Source organism: Nicotiana tomentosiformis, chromosome 11 (assembly GCF_000390325.3).
Source record: "Nicotiana tomentosiformis chromosome 11, ASM39032v3, whole genome shotgun sequence".
Classification (NCBI taxonomy): Eukaryota; Viridiplantae; Streptophyta; class Magnoliopsida; order Solanales; family Solanaceae; genus Nicotiana; species Nicotiana tomentosiformis.
The window spans coordinates 111,016,296-111,033,495 of record NC_090822.1 but is presented as its reverse complement, the minus strand read 5'-3'; the positions used below and the strand labels follow the sequence as shown (position 1 = coordinate 111,033,495).

Below are 17,200 nucleotides of genomic sequence, written 5' to 3'. Positions count from 1 at the left end.
GATAATATAATGAATGTTATTGATAATGGTACTGTTGAATATTTGTGATAGTTTTTAAAACTTATGGGTATAAGTCATGTTTCATGTTTTTCCAAAATAAATTTGGGAAATATGTTTTGAAAATTGATGTCCAAACACATTTTCATCTTCAAACCAAACTTCACCCAAATCAGATTTTTCAGAACAAATTTGAGAATCTATGGCCAAACGCTAGCTTATTATAACTTCGATTTATTTTTTCGTTTCTTCTATCTACCGTGTAAGATTATGATTGATTACCTAAATTTTACTTTGTATTCACTAAACAATTCCACGAGTAGTTGTTTCCGAATACTTAGAATCTCTTGGAATCAAGTGATATCAACTAGTTGGGAATTGAGATTAACTCTTATAAGACGTGTTGATAAGTTTATATTAAGTCCAATACTTGTTAGGAGCCTCTTATTCTTGTTCTAGATTTGTATGCTTGTAAAAAAACATATAAAGAATTTCTATTGTTAAAGAAGACAAAAAATTAATATTGGATTCAATAGAACTCAAATTGAGTGAAATGAATAGCAAGATTCATATAATCCACCCAAACTTCATTGAAATCCACTAAACAACACCAAATGATAAATTAAATAAAGAGGTTTCAAATAAGATTTAGGTGAGGACATTATGAGTAATCCCATAGATCAAATAAGTATTTTACAAATAAAATTAAACAATATTGAACACTCTGTAATGACACGTAAAAATGTAGAGGAACGATCTATATTTCCTTTGCAAAAATGAAATACGGTCATCTGGAAAGAGAGATAACCGGGTGTTTGGTAAAAATTCACTTAGATTAACAATAACAACAACAACATACCCAAAAAAAATTCACAATGTATGGTTGGGAAAGGTAATATGTACACATATTTTATTTTACTTTGTAGAGATAGAGAGGCTGTTAAAGGCGATTTCCGATAAATCCTTGTTTCAAGAAAAGTAATTCACAGCAAATTTGAAAAAGAAAAATAATAGTGAAGAAGTTCACTTAGATTAAGGAGTTCCTATTTTGCTAATTATTCAGATTGGTGCAAACATTAATACATTGAGTGCTCCAAGAGTAGTAATTTCTAAATGATAATTTGTACACTAATTTTGATAATTAACAAGAAACCATTATTACAAGAATTAGTGTGTCCTTCGTATTCGTGCTATTTGTTTATCATGCCTCATTACAATTTTGAATTTAAGAAAATAATTTTTTTAGATTTTTTATGTGTAAAAGATAGATTTTTTAATGTATAAAAGTAAATCTCCCATGTGCAAAAAAAAAAAATAAAAAAAATAGGGTCATAAAACTAAAATTAAATTTGTAAAGAGCCAAAAAACCAATTGATCTATTCTTATTCTTCCAAAAGATGTTAAGCAAATCATATTCCTAAGTCTTCTCTAATATGGATATCGAGTCAAAGGAAGACTAAAAAATAGGATCGCAAGGTTTTAATGGTATTGCAATTAGTTCATTAAGCTACGTCTAAAGCGAGATAACAGGGTGTTTGGTAAAACTCCACTAGATTAAGGAGTTTCTTTTTGCTAATTAATTGTCTCTAAGAATAGTAATTTCTGAACAGTGTTTTAAAAGTGTGGGCGTAAGGCCGTGGATATTTAATTTTTAATATTTTATAAAATAATATAATTACAGTAAATATTTATAAACATGTAAAATTGTATAAAAATTAAAGAAAATTATAAATATGTGAAAAAAATATATACATATAGATGTGCTCCATTCCTGTAAAATAACTAGTCAAAATAATTTATTATACGCTACTTACAAGTACAAGTAACTTGAGTCAAAAAGAATAAAATTTTCTACATGAAGGAACAAATAGGATGACTAACCTGCAATTTGAAATTTGAACTTGCTGCTATGAAGGAGAATGAAATTCTCTTTGTATTTGTAAAAATATTTGAATATTCGTTATTTTGGGAGATATTAGCAGACTAGCGAACAAGATAAAGAATTGAGAAAGACCATAAATTAGGACTTTAATCAATAAAAAGGTCTTGACTTTTAAATTTGATACATTTCATTTCCCTTTTAAAACTTTTGAGTAATTACAAGCTAACTTCTGAGAATTTGGGTATTATATAAAGGACTTATTCAACAAATTTTGTTTTAATTTGAAAAAGTCTATGGGGTTTATGCCTCACTATAAAAACGCACCTCAAACGCCCGGACATATGCCCCGAATTGTTGGGCGTACGTCTCTTGAGACTTTCGCCCCACACCATCGCCTCCGACCGTTTTTGTTACGCTTTGCCTCGAAAAACGCATTTTAAAACACTATTTCTGAATGCTATTTTTTACGCTAATTTTGATAATTAACTAGAAAATCATCAAAGCAGCCACGTGGCAACTGCTAATAGCCCATTATTGCGCCAAAAACACAGTTAACAGTTAAAAAAAAATGGCGCTGCCACATCGGGAAGACCAATTTTCCATATGGCTCCCTGGGCCCCACTTACCCTTATGAGACGAAATAAAAAGTGAAAAATCTTCTAACATTATTCTCTATTTATCCTAGTAGTGGGCCCCACTTGTCCACGTGGCAGTAGCTCAGGAGGAACACATGAAATAGAACGTTTTTTTAGTGCAGTGCGTTGACCTGTAGCTTTTACTACTACTCTGCTAGTCCCCGTAGCACTGCCAATTTTTTCTCACCTCGCCGTCGGAATCTTTCAATTCACATTTTTTTCCGGCAGATTCTCCGGTGAATTACGGCGGATGATTACACGTGACATTTCCGGCAGCTGAGTTCTCGGAGCGTAGCCACTGGACACGTGGCATTGCCGGCTGCTTCTCCGATTTCCGCCACTACCACTAGTAGTACTACTAACTAGCGTAGTTTCAGTATAGTTCAGAGTTGCCGTCGCCTTCGCCTTCGCCGGAGGACTTCATAGGTATGTCGTCGAACTTGACTTTTTCGAGTGATTTGACTCCAGTAACTGAACTGTGTCGGTACACAATAGAAGGATGAGAAAAATAGAAAAATAAAAGGACAGTTTTTTATATTTGCTTGTTGCATTATTAGTGTTTAAAATTAATCATGGATATTAAATTAGTGATAAGTTCGCTTTCATTGAGTGTTTGAAAATAGAGGATTTAAAGTTGTTCATTTGTGGACCTATCGAAAAGGTATGCCAAATTAAATGCTACTTTGCCATTCGACGTGACTTTTGAATTTTGATATCACTCTTCTCCATTTGAAAATTCAAAGGAAAAACCTTTATATTTTTAGTAAAGAATCAATTCCTCATTACTGATGGAGCCAACATTCACGTTTATGTTAAAGAGCTATTATTCAGGATTTCAAGTCAGTAATAACAAGATCATTGTGTCAAACATCTTTCAAAATTAGTATAAATATTTTTACAATTTTTTAAAATATTTCCACCAACCCCACTTTTAGTATGTAAAACCATTTACGTTGCTAAAAATATTAAACTATGAACACGGAACTCAAATAAGCTATTAGGTTAAGTGATTAAAACTTTGAATCCTCAACCTATAGAATAAAATGATGTGGTGTATTAAATGTATATCTGCCCTCATGATTCGGTAGTGTCACACCTCTAGCTGGCTCTTCTCCCATCATTACATCCAACTTAAAGAGTTTCTTTTGACCAAATTGCTCAACTTCTAGTTTTCTGTACGTATCTGTTTTTGTACATTTCCTTTATTTTCTTATAATGAAAAATGAATAACATTGCTGCCTGGAATTTATATGCTCATTTCTTCTCAATTATGAAAATTTGGTCTAATTAGTTTTGGATTTAACTTTATTGTGAGTAAATCCATCACTCAAATATAAATTTCTGCATATTTAAGTGGGCGTTTGGAGAAAAAAAAATGAATTTTTTTTTTTAGTGAAAATGATATTTGAAAATTAGAGTTGTATTTGGACATGAATATAATGTTAGGGTTATTTTCTGGAGTTTTTCAAATTTTTGAAAAATTCTAAAATTTATTTTCAAGTGAAAATTAGAAATCTAAAAAAAGTGAAAATATTTTGAAAAAAATAAAAAATTCTTATGTCCAAACGGGCTCTAAATATACCTTTGCTTGTTTGCTTTGTAACACAATGGACTCTGAGAAGCATACAGTGTCACACCTTTTGCTAAGCGAAAATCGAAATCACTTGAATACAGAAAGGTACTAATATCTTCGAAAAACTTTAAGTTAAATTTTCGTTATTTCCCTCTTATGAGAATAAAAAAATTGGTAATTAACCAACAAAGGCATCATAGATTTCATGGACCTTCTGCCAATTTCTATATCTCTTTAGTCTTTACCCGACAACCGACACTAATTTTGTGGGTCTCCCCTGAATAAAAAATTTGTTTTGTGCACGTCTTTTTTCAAGAAACATCACTCTCAAGAAAGTCCACAGTGGAGTAATACAAAGTACTCTCTTGCTAGTTGATGGTGCAGGCCATTCAGGCCAGGCCAAGGCCACACAGCTTTTTAGTTTCTATCAAACCCCAAAATATGTCTTGGAAGCAAAGTCTATTCTAACCGTTGGCATACACGTACCATAGTAGGACTTTCCAAAGATTTGGTAAGACTTTACTATTTGTAGCATACATAAGGGTCTTAAATGTATAAAGTTAACGGCTTGTGAAACTGATTAGATACACCCCATAATTAGTTTTTTACTGTATTTAATAATGTATTTGATACTGCCATACTGGTTAGTAATTTATACTGCTTTGATTGTTGACAAGTCTCTTTCTGATTTGAAATTGGGTTGCTTTCATGGAGTTTGGTTTTAAGCCTTATAACTTATATTTTTCTATCTAACGGACCTTTAGCTATCATATAATTTTTTCTAGAAATGTTGTTTTGTGGATGTAAGATATAGAAAACCAAATGTCCTTATCTTTAGGTGTCTGCTGTCAGATGACTGTTTTTGATTATCTTTTTGGCCTTTCTATTCTTAAATCTTTGATGGGTCTACCTTATATGTGAGTATAAGCATAGTTGTGATACTCTCTAGGTGTGCTGCAGTTTTCAGCTAATGAGTAAGTGGTAAAGATGAGACTTTCTTGCTCTCTAGGTGTAACATTTTTGCTTTGATCACAAAATTGACCCATCTGAAACAAGTAGAGCACGTGGCTGCCTCTGCATGTTACCTTGCTTCAGTTCTCTGCTGGGCGCAATCCAAGAAACGTGGTAGGATATATATGTTGATTGCTGTCTTAACTGGGATTGTCTTGGTTTATGCTTCTAGCTTGTGCATACAAAATTGTATTTTTCCTGCCAAATGTTAAAGACTGAGTGTCATCTTATTTGTCTAATGTAACTACAGTGTCAAATGTTAGATGGTTGGCACGTGCAAGTTCTTTGAACACTGCATTTAAACCTTTTAGTTGAGCATTACTTTCTCTCAAGCTTACTATCTATTCAGCTTTATTGATCATAATTTACTAGTTTCTATTAGGGGGTTGTCAATTGACGTGATCAAGATTCCATATTTTTGAAAGAAAAGCGAAAAAGGAAAACTGACAACAACTGTTCGTGATATTTATGTTGCAGAAGTGTTCAAAATATACACCTAGAGAAGTTCAAACCTACTAACATTTGTTGGCCTACTGTCTATTTGGTCCTATCTATCAAATTATTCATTACTCTCTTCCTGCTCCCTTATTTATGATTATTATAATTTTAATTGTCATGTTAGACCAATAGAATAACCCTTCCCTGACACTTGGAAAGTGAAAATCTGAAATTGTTTTCCAGGTTGCTCATTTTGTCTTTTCTTCTTGCACTGGACAATTTGTGGATGGCATGAAATCTTCTAATCCCCCTGTCTTTTCTCTTTGTACCAGAATAATTATTTGTAGATGACCTTGGATAGTGTCATGATGTGCTCTTATAATGTTCTTAGTTGGATTATGTTGAGTAATTGTTATACAATGTAATGGTTTGGCATCACCTTCCTGCAGAATGGTCCTTGAGATGAAGATTTCATGAATGAACTACTCTTTGGTAAGATCTCTCTTTCTTCATTATTTTTAAAATATTTTAATTGTTACCAAAAGCTTTTATGAAACTGTTTTGAGAAACTTATGTTGATTTAGTTCAAGTTCACTTAGTGAATATGCTATCAAACATCTCAAGAATTGATGGTTTGAACTTTGAAGAATATGCAGCACAACTAACATCGAAGACTACAAGTCAACTAGGATTTATGTTAATTTGTATCATGTATTTCCTTTGCTTCGGTCTTAGCATCTCAACTGGTTTTGATGGTTTGAAGGATACATAAAGAGATATAATTTGCTATCTTTAAGTTGTACACATACTAAAGTAATCTTTTTATTCAACTTTATGTTAACATAAAATTCTGAAGAAACAGTTTAGAAGTTCTATCCCATTCAAAAGTAGTTAGTTCTCCCAGAAACCCACTTCTGTATTTTGAATTGCATGCATCTTTCTTGTACTTGTGCTGTTGCCAGTCTCATTAAGACTGACTGTTTCTTAGTTTGTAGAACTCCGATGGTGCTTATTCTGGAATTTAATGTCTGTGGCTTTTTAAAACTTTTTCCTCTATTTTGTCTTTCATTCTTGGCATTTTAGCTCAGAGATTTGTCAACAAGAAATGAGATTTGGAAAGGAAGCTGCAATTGCCTTCCTCATTAGCTTGGTCTGGATACAGCAAATTGCTGGCGGTGAGTGTTCTTGTTGGGAGTATTTCGGTCTCCTCTAAATGTTACCATTCTCAAAAAAAAGTATTGCGGTCTCTTCTTTCCATTTCCTTGCGTGAGTGTCCAGAGACTGCAGATCAGAGCAGCCTTTCCCTTTTCTGGATGTTCTATTTAATTCACTTCTAGCTGAGTCCAACCTGTATAAACAGTAAGGAGTTCTCTAGCTCTGGTTAACAAGAGATGATAATAGTTTACATTTTTTATTGGAGTGTTTCACGCAATGAGACAACATAAATTCCCTTTGACATGTACGTGCAGAAAATTGAAACTTCATCTATCTCTTTATCAGATGAAGAAGGACGAAATGCATCAGTAACAAGTAAATGGACCTGCAGCTGTCTCGCCAACCAGAGTTCTGTTGTTCCTGAAAACTGTTCATCATCCTGTGATTGCACTCTTGGTATGTTTTTCTTTCCCCTGTTTTTGTGAGCTCTTTGCTGCTGTATCTCTTGGTATGTTTTTCTTTCCCCTGTTTTTGTGAGCTCTTTGCTGCTGTATGGCAATGGCTAGTGTTTGGGTTGCTGCTAATACTACTTAAAGCATGTAATATCATAATGTCATCCTCACGAACTAACATGGAGCTAATTGCTTCTGGATGTTATCAACAGTGGTGTAAGATTGGAGAAGTATAGGAAGCATACTGCTCATATAATCATTATTGCTGATTTTTGCACATGCATTGCTCTTTGCTCTGTGGTTGTAAGCTGGAAAATAGCTCTCTTTTCTAAAGCTAATTGCCGACTAATGCTTCTAAAACACGATAGAACGCCATTGGTACTTCGAATTTGATAAGAAGAATTCAGTTCCAAAGACACGAGGAGCATTTGGTTTAAAAAATTGTTTCGAACAAGCTCTCATGCCGAGGGTCTATTGGAAACAACCTCTCTATCTCTATGAGGTAGGGGTAAGGTCTGCGTACACACTACCCTCCCCAGACCCCATTTATGGGATCAAACTGGGTTTTTTGTTGTTGTTGTTGTTGTTGTCGTCTCATGAATAAGCTTTCCTCTAGGATTGAGCAGTCCTCAACTGTATGTTTTATTGCTTTTCTTTTAAAAACTTGACAAAACTCTTCTTCTTGTTGCATGTTGATCTTGTCATATGCAGTATCATAAAATAATAGAAAAGCTCAGTGTGCACTGATTTGGTCTTATGCATTTCAGCAGACAAATCAAGCAAGAACAGATGGATATGCATATGTGCAGCTGATGGTTTACCTAGAGTGGCTGCTGCTAATAGTTATAGCAGCTGTTTTACAGCCTGTGATTGCCATTATGGTATTTTTCTGCTTGTACTGATCTTTGAAATAGTTCAATCAAATGTCTGTTGCTTTAGAAACTGCAAACATAATTATCTGCTTTTGTCCTAGTTCTCCACACGCTAGTTTTTGCTGATTCTTTATCCTTGATTGCGAATCTGTTTACAATCATCAATTAAATTTAGCTTCGCTTGCAGGTTCAAATAGTTGATTAATTATGTGTTTGCTTCTGAACAGGAACTCAACTTGAAAAGCAGTCACCAAAGAAGAGGATATCGAGCAAGGTCATTTTGGTCATTCTCGTACTATGTGCAACCGTCATTATGCTTGGATTTATTGCTTCGATGCTGTGCTATGTCTATAGAAAGGATAAATATTCTATTCAACGACCTCTATTTTCATCAGACAAAGAAACAAGTTACAACAGTGCTACCAACTTAATACTAAGCCAAGGAACTTCAATTGCAGAACATGGACAATACATTGGTTCCTCCAACTGTGTTACAGGTAAACCTGGCTTTCCTTAAATGATTCGAGAGGGACCTTGAATTGAAACTGCAGATGTTTATATTGTATCACTTTGTGTGTAGGATTAATTTTCAAGGGATTCACTTTTCTGAAAAAACATTTAAGTGTGCTTTTAATAGGTGGTATGAGCTTCCTGATGTCAAGAAATGGGTTAATTTCTCTTTGAACTTTATCGTGTAGGTTGTGTTCCTAAAGCATCTATTCTGTTCAAAAGAAAGTCCGGAGTATTTTATGGGACGATTATTCAATTTTCTTATGCTGACTTAGAGAGCGCAACAAATAAGTTCTCTGATTCCAATTTGATCGGGGTGGGAGGAAGCAGCCATGTGTACCGTGGTTATCTCAGAACTGGAAGAACTGTTGCAATTAAGCGAATAAAAACTCAGGCAGGACAGGACACTGACTCTGCTTTCTTGACGGAGGTAACACCTCAAAGGATCATTCAATTGACATTTTAAACATGCTACTTTGAGAACCTTTTAACACATGCAACTACAGAATGAAAAAGTTATTTAAAAATCTTTTGATTTGCCAGATAGAACTCATATCAAGACTTCATCATTGTCATGTGGTTCCATTGGTTGGATACTGCTCTGAACACCATGGGAAACATGCTGAGAGGCTACTTATTTTCGAGTTCATGGCAAATGGCAATCTGAGAGATTGTCTGGATGGAGCATCAGGGAGACACCTCAATTGGAGTACACGGGTCGCTGTTGCTTTTGGAGCTGCACGTGGCTTGGAGTATCTCCATGAAGCAGCTGCACCAAGAATTTTACACCGAGATGTTAAATCCACTAATGTTCTATTGGATGAGAACTATAGAGCAAAGGTAAGTTTAAACCAAGGTCCAAATAAAATAATAAAAGGGAAAATCTGTTACATTGATCAATAAGCCGGAAAAAGGCTAGCTGTGAGCCTGTGACCCAGTTTCCACTTACCAAGGAAATACTGAGGTGTTAGCTTCAATTCTTTTTCAATGCAGCAGCTGAGTTTAATTGATTGCATTTTTCTTTAGCCATTATTAGTGGTTGCCTTTTGCATGCTGATTCTAGAGTACAATCTTTTTAGTATTGCCGGACTTAATAAATACTACTTCAAATTGCAAATCATTTCGTTTCCGTAACTTTCATCACGTAATATCCCACTTTGTTTTTGATTACCGCTATATGCATTCAGATTACTGATCTTGGCATGGCAAAACACCTTCAAAATGATGGTATTCCTAGCGGTTCCAGTTCTCCTGCTCGGATGCAGGGCACATTTGGCTATTTTGCACCTGAATATGCAATAGTTGGAAGAGCTTCTTTGAAGTCAGATGTTTTCAGTTTTGGGGTTGTGCTCCTTGAACTGATAACTGGACGAAAACCAATACATAAGTCAGCTAATAAAGCAGAGGAGAGCCTCGTGATATGGGTATGAAAAGTTAATAAAATGTTTCTCCCCCTCCCTCCATTTCGCTTAGCATTTTTGCTTACTTTTCTGGGAAGAGCAGCATTGAATTGGATAGAATTATGTCCTCAGATTTTGGGAAACCTTAGTCCTCTCTCAAAGCTTAACCCCAAATAATAGCAAAAAGATAATGACGAATACTAATTTTCATCTATAATATAGGCAACCCCTCGTCTGCTAGACAGTAGGCGTGTGGTCTTAGAGTTGCCAGACCCAAATTTTAAAGGAGAATTTGAAGAAGAGGAGATGCAGGTAATGGCTTACTTGGCTAAGGAGTGTCTTCTATTGGACCCAGATTCTCGGCCAACGATGAGTGAGGTTGTTCAAATTTTGTCAACTATTGCCCCAGAAACATCTAAAAGGAAACACTTCTCGAGAGATGAGTTCAAGGTATCCGAATAAACTTATTTTGGTTTTCTGTTGCCAATCTACCCATATTTTCATTTGCCAATTTAAGTTTTCATAGCTGTCATCCGCTGATTTGACAAACAGATAAACATTACCAATTATTTGTAACCCCATATTATAAACTTCTAAAAGGGGTAAACTTGCTAGGTGTTATATGCCAAATTACATATACAGTCTGATTTAAAATAGACATCTTGTAGCTGAATTTAACCATTCTAAACACAGGAAAATCTTTGTAAGAGATGATCTTAAAATGCAATGATATTATTGTCTTTTCTGAAAAGTTGGGAATTAAAATATTATTTCCCCTAGAAAGACCACTTAGGTGGCACTTGAAACAATTCTAAATTTCCTTTTTCTCAGTGCAGCTGATTTCTTTTGACATTGTAGTTCTTGTTTGGACCAACTCTTTGAGCATTACTTGTCATCATCTTCTTGTTTTACTTAGCTCTTTCAGCATTACTTATCCTCGTCTTTGTCATCTTGTTACATGGTTTTAAAATCGTGTTTTTGTGTTAATATAATCCAAACGCACAGAACTTATAAGTAGATCCCATAAGTAGATGTTTTGATATGTAATAGATATTGCATAACACTGACAGATCTGCTAACGCGCTTTATACATTATATAGGGCTCGTTTAGTTATGATGGCAAGAGTACTTATGGAGAAAGTCCCGGCTTTGTTGAAGCTGAGGAGATCAAGCAGATCACGTCTGAGAATCGCTCAGCTCACTATTTGTTGTCGCCACATTGTGAGTTCAATCATTGTGGTGAAACTAGTGATCAGAAAGAGCATGTTATTCCTGCTGCATATGTAGAGAAACTACTTCGCCAGAGCTCAAATTCCCGAAGTTGGAGCTTGCAAGATGATGAAGCAGTGGATTTAACTGAACCGCGGTTTGAGAAATTTCATATGCCAACTGTTAGATCCCCAGGAAACAACGTAGGTGTTGTAGGAAAATAGCAGCTTTCTCTTAGCTTTGGTGGTTTGAGGACAGTACATATGAAGAAATACTGAGGGAGTCATGGTTTCCTCATCTTTTCGCGTCTTAGCATTCGAGAATCACAGGTTGGTTAAAAGATTACACATATAAGGCAGCTGATTTCATTTTTTTCTATTGATGTAAGGCAAATTTACAAGAAATTTTCTAGTCGTATTTCTTTTGTAAATTATCCTAGTTAGATATGCAATTCTAGAAAAAAGGATATAAATTTACACATGTTACTGTCAGAAATTGGAAATTGTAAGACTTTTGAACTCTTCCTACTGCAGTTGATCCATCAATGTTGAACTGTCAAGTAGAGTAACTTTTGTTTGTTGAGTGTTTCCTATAGAAAAAGAAGAAGAAAAAACAATGTTTGATTGTCTTATAGTAGCAGAGGAAAAAGAAATATGAAGTGATTTTCATAGGTAATACATTTTTCACGAAAATTTACATGTGTGAATGAAAGATGTGTTGTACCTAGCATGCATATCCTTAAGTTGGCAGTCGCCATCGGAACAGCTTGGTTTTCGTTTTCAGTCATCATCTTTTCTGTAAAAGAATGACACAAACAAACGTTTAATACACGTTTTCAAACTGGAGTAAAAATCACGTAGATTTTAATATCCAACAAAACGCCACGAAGGCTTAACTCTCCAAAACGGGAGTACACAAACCACAAAGGTTTTAGTTTGCAGAATAATAAGAATAACACAAGTACAGAAATAAATATTAAATTCCTTAAGATTGTTATTCCCGGTCAATATTGCTGTATTTGTAAATATTAATTCTGCAAAATATAAGTTAACGTAATGAAACAATAATAATAAATTCGAGCCCACTGAATTCACAGTGTTTCCTTAAGGAATTTAATCCCCTCCTAGTACCCAAGGTAATGGATTATTTCCTCCCAAGATAGAACGAATAACACACTGGTGTAGCGGTACTTCAAACCCCAGTGTTTCGGCGAACACAAAGTTCGGTAGCAAATCACACTTACAGTTGCTTTGTTTGAAGTTAAAAAACAATGCAGAACGAAGGAGTATATACTCAGAAAAACGTATGGAAGTTCTGAGAGGAAGGAGTGCAATGTATAGCCAATTTGTTGAGCGAATTGTATGTTGAGTTTTTTTTTTATTTCTTCAACATTTGCTGCTCATATATATATAGCAGCCAAGAAGGAGTGCAAGACCAAACGTCCACCCTTCATGGTGGATCAAGCATTACATATTTGTGGAGCAAGCACTTCATATTTGTGGAGCAAGCACTTCATGGTGGGAAGACCATTATCCGGCTGCCAAATTATCAATACACGGATTGAAAAATATCCGTTTACAAATACGGATAATCTTACGTTAATATTTACTATTAACAAATAAATTTGGTCCAAAAAATTAATCAATCAATCGATCATTTGACCAAATCCAAATCCAAATCCAAATCCGAAGCCGAAGCCGAAGCCGAAGCCGAAGCCGTAGCCGTAGCCGAAGCCGAGCCGAGCGAGCGACGACGACGACGGCGCGAGGCTTGCTTTCTTCTTAACTCTTTAAGAGCTACAAGAAGAGCAATTATATATATATACCCACCAAAAATGTCTTCCACTTCCAATATGGGACAATGTCTCATTGTTAAGAGGGGAAACTTAAAATTTTACTCAAAATTTCATTTTCCCTCTATTTCCCATTCACCCTCATTTTAAGAATATTACATCTTAAAAATAAAACCTCAACAATCCCCCACATGAATGGGGAATGGCTATATCACGGAAGTATGCATGAAAAAACTGTGTGATTTACAAGCAAGGATTAATTGCATCTGGATAAGTATGTTTCCCTTTGAACTTTCCGTAGTAAACTTATGTCGGATATACTCGGTCAATCGGTAGATTTGATATCTTTGAACCGTCGATCTTTGGTGTATACCTAGACAACCATAAGTCACACAATCAACCCTTAACCGTCTTTGGTTCTCATTGTTGTGTTCGTTTCAGCCATGAACACCGCCTGGTTTCATAAGTGCGTAGAGAACTGGCCTTACAAAGTTCTCCTTGAAGCGGCTCACACTTCACACTTAAATAGGTGATTCCTAAACGTGTCATCCTGTAGATACACTATTTGATATACCCCGTATCAAATTTAGAAATCATTAAAAAGCCTTAATGCTTTATCCTTGGTACTGAACATTGTCTCATCACGAGAATGGACTAAAATTTTATTTGACAATGTTGAACCGTCATTAATGACTTTGTTTGATCTCTTTGAACCTAGATCTTGGGATCTCCAGTCTTCTAGGTAGAGTTACCGCCACAATGACTTGTTCTCGGCCATAGCCCCATTCCCCTTGATGATTTCTCAACTACCTCTCTAGTTAGGCCTTTTGTAAGTGGATCTGACACATTATCACTTGACTTTACATAGTCAATTGTGATAATTCCTCTAGAGAGTAATTGCCTAACGGTTTTATGTCTTCGTCGTATATGACGAGATTTACCGTTATACATGACGCTCCCAGCCCTTCCAATTGCCGCTTGACTATCACAATGTATGCATATTGGTGCCAACGGTTTGGGCCAAAATGGAATGTCTTCCAAGAAATTCCGGAGCCATTCAGCTTCTTCACCGGCTTTATCTAAGGCTATGAATTCAGCCTCCATTGTAGAGCGGGCAATACATGTTTGTTTGGACGACTTCCAAGATACCGCTCCTCCACCAATAGTGAATACATATCCACTCGTGGACTTAGAATCAGTTGAACCGGTGATCCAATTTGCATCACAGTATCCCTCAATCACCGCAGGAAAATTACTGTAGTGCAATTCAAAGTTCTGGGTATGTTCTAAATATCCCAAAACTCGTTTCATTGCCATCCAATGAGATTGGCCTGGATTGCTCGTATATCGACTCAGTTTACTTATAGCACAAGCTATGTCTGGTCGTGTACAATTCATGATATACATTAAGCATCCCAATACACGAGCATAATCCAATTGTGATATGCTTTGGCCTTTGTTCTTTGCTAATGCAAGATTCACGTCAATTGGAGTCTTTGCAACTTTAAAGCCCAAGTGCTTGAATTTTTCAAGTACTGTCTTAATATAATGAGATTGTGACAATGCCAGACCTTGAGGAGTCTTATTGATCTTAATTCCCAGAATTAAATCAGCAACTCCCAAGTCTTTCATATCAAACTTGCTATTGAGCATACGCTTAGTAGCATTTATGTTGGCAATGTCATTACTCATTATCAACATATCATCCACATATAGGCAAACAATGACTATGTGATTTGGAACATTTTTAATGTACACGCATTTATCACATTCATTTATCTTAAAACCATTTGACAACATTGTTTGGTCAAATTTCGCATGCCATTGTTTGGGTGCTTGTTTTAGTCCGTAAAGAGACTTAACAAGTCTACATACCTTCTTTTCTTTACCTGGAACCACAAACCCTTCAGGTTATTCCATGTAAATTTCTTCCTCCAACTCTCCATTTAAGAAGGCCGTCTTAACATCCATTTGATGAATTTCAAGACCATACACTGCAGCTAATGCTACTAACATCCGTATGGACGTAATTCTTGTAACTGGAGAGTATGTATCAAAGTAGTCTAGACCTTCTCGTTGTCTATACCCTTTGACTACGAGCCTTGCCTTGAATTTATCAATAGTGCCATCATCTTTGATTTTTCTCTTAAAAATCCATTTAGAACCCAAAGGTTTATTTCCAGGAGGAAGATCAACCAATTCCCATGTATAGTTGTTCAATATGGATTGTATTTCACTATTGACTGCCTCTTTCCAAAACAATGATTCCGAAGAAGTCATAGCTTCTTTAAATGTTTGAGGCTCATTCTCCAATAAGAAAGTCACAAAATCTGGTCCAAATGAAGTAGACGTTCTTTGACGTTTACTACGTCTTGGATTCTCCTGATTACATGTACTTTCTTTTGTTTCTTCCCGAGGTCGTTTAGATCCTTCACCAAACGACTCACATTCTTTTTTATACGGATATATATTTTCAAAAAACTCAGCATTATCTGATTCTATAACCGTATTATTATGAATGTCGGGATTTTCTGATTTATGAACCAGAAATCGATATGCTTTACTATTTGTCGCATATCCTATGAAAACACAATCAACGGTTTTCGGTCCTATCTTTACCCTTTTGGGTTTAGGAACTTGCACTTTTGCCAAACACCCCCACACTTTAAAATAATTCAAGTTGGGCTTCCTTCCTTTCCATTGTTCATAAGGAATGGATTGTGTTTTGCTATGGGGCACTCGATTTAATATTCGATTAGCCGTAAGAATGGCTTCCCTCCACAAGTTCTGTGGCAAACCAGAACTTATCAACAACGCATTCATCATCTCCTTTAATGTGCGATTCTTTCTTTCCGCAATCCCATTAGATTGGGGCGTGTAAGGGGCTGTTGTTTGATGAATAATTCCATATTCTAAACATATTTCTTCAAAAGGAGATTCATATTCACCACCCCTATCACTTCTTATCATTTTTACTTTCTTGTTAAGTTGCGTTTCAACTTCATTTTTGTATTGCCTGAATGCGTCTATTGCTTCATCTTTACTATTCAGTAAGTAAACATAGCAATATCGAGTACCATCGTCAATAAAAGTTATGAAATACTTCTTTCCACCGCGAGATGGTATTGACTTCATGTCACAAATATCTGTGTGAATTAAGTCTAAAGGATTTGAATTCCTTTCAACTGACTTATAAGGATGTTTAACATACTTAGATTCCACACATGTTTGACATTTTGATTTTTCGCATTCAAACTTGGGCAGTACTTCCAAGTTAATCATTTTCCGCAAGGTTTTATAATTGACATGACCCAAACGTACATGCCATAAATCATTTGACTCAAGTAAGTAAGAAGAAGCTGAAATATTATTATTATTTTCAACAACCATTACATTTAGGTTGAAAAGGCCCTCGGTGAGGTAACCTTTTCCCACAAATATTTCATTCTTACTAATTACAACCTTGTTGGATACAAAAATGCACTTAAAACCGTGCTTAACAAGAAGTCCAGTAGAGACTAAATTCTTTCTCATTTCGGGAACATGAAGGACATTGTTCAAAGTCATGACCTTGCCAGAAGTCATTTTTAGAAATACCTTCCCATATCCTTCAACTTTTGCTGTTGAAGCATTTCCCATATAAACTGTCTCTCCGGGTTCAGCAAGAGCATAGGTAGCAAAAGCCTCTCTAACTGCACAAACATGGCGAGTGGCTCCTGAATCAAACCACCACAGTTTAGGATTTCCCACCAAGTTACATTCAGAGAGCATGGCACACAAGTTATCAACATCATCATGGTTTACTACCATGTTTGCTTGACCCCTTTTCTTGTCTTTCTTCGGAGCACGACACTCCGTAGATTTGTGTCCGGTTTTCCCACAGTTGTAGCAGTTTCCACTGAACCGCTTCTTACTTGGGTTGTATTTCGGACCAGAAGCCTTCTTCCTCTTTTTGTTAGCTTCAACAATATTTTCTCCCATTATTGTTGAATTTCCACGGCCTCTCCTTTCAGCAGCTTTATTGTCCTCTTCGATTCTCAACCGAACAATGAGATCTTCAAGGGACATTTCCTTTCGTTTGTGTTTCAAATAATTTTTGAAGTCCTTCCACAACGGAGGCAACTTCTCAATCATTGCTGCTACTTGGAATGCTTCGTTGATTACAAGACCTTCAACAAGTAGATCATGAATAATCACTTGCAATTCCTGGACTTGAGTAATAACAGACTTGCTATCTATCATTTTGTAGTCCAGAAATTTTGCGGCAACGAATT

General features: G+C 35.6%; 1 protein-coding gene across 11 annotated transcripts; it reads left to right on the top strand.

Moving 5' to 3' along the window:
* Positions 1-2,665: 2,665 nt before the first annotated feature.
* LOC104118835 (receptor-like serine/threonine-protein kinase NCRK) lies at positions 2,666-11,679 on the top strand. 11 transcript variants are annotated; one of them, XM_018778486.3, is made up of 12 exons: positions 2,666-2,940; positions 5,097-5,212; positions 5,986-6,028; positions 6,620-6,711; positions 7,037-7,147; positions 7,911-8,024; positions 8,243-8,512; positions 8,714-8,955; positions 9,069-9,365; positions 9,713-9,949; positions 10,148-10,375; positions 11,026-11,679. In XM_018778486.3, the coding sequence occupies exons 4-12, from the start codon at positions 6,642-6,644 to the stop codon at positions 11,356-11,358; spliced, it is 1,902 nt and encodes a 633-aa protein (XP_018634002.1). In that variant the 5' UTR covers positions 2,666-2,940; positions 5,097-5,212; positions 5,986-6,028; positions 6,620-6,641; the 3' UTR covers positions 11,359-11,679. The 11 variants fall into 11 exon arrangements, with proteins under 11 accessions (XP_018634002.1, XP_009628496.1, XP_070044220.1 ...); XM_009630198.4 differs by lacking the exon at positions 2,666-2,940 and adding an exon at positions 4,317-4,598; XM_009630201.4 differs by lacking the exon at positions 5,097-5,212.
* The last annotated feature ends 5,521 nt before the right edge of the window (positions 11,680-17,200 follow it).

Excerpts from the sequence above, each read along its gene's own strand:
- LOC104118835 (XM_009630201.4), top strand. The coding sequence starts at position 6,642 with ATGAGATTTGGAAAGGAAGCTGCAATTGCCTTCCTCATTAGCTTGGTC. Across the intron at positions 8,025-8,242 it reads AGCCTGTGATTGCCATTATG|GAACTCAACTTGAAAAGCAG; the intron begins GTATTTTTCTGC and ends GCTTCTGAACAG. Across the intron at positions 8,513-8,713 it reads TTCCTCCAACTGTGTTACAG|GTTGTGTTCCTAAAGCATCT; the intron begins GTAAACCTGGCT and ends TTTATCGTGTAG.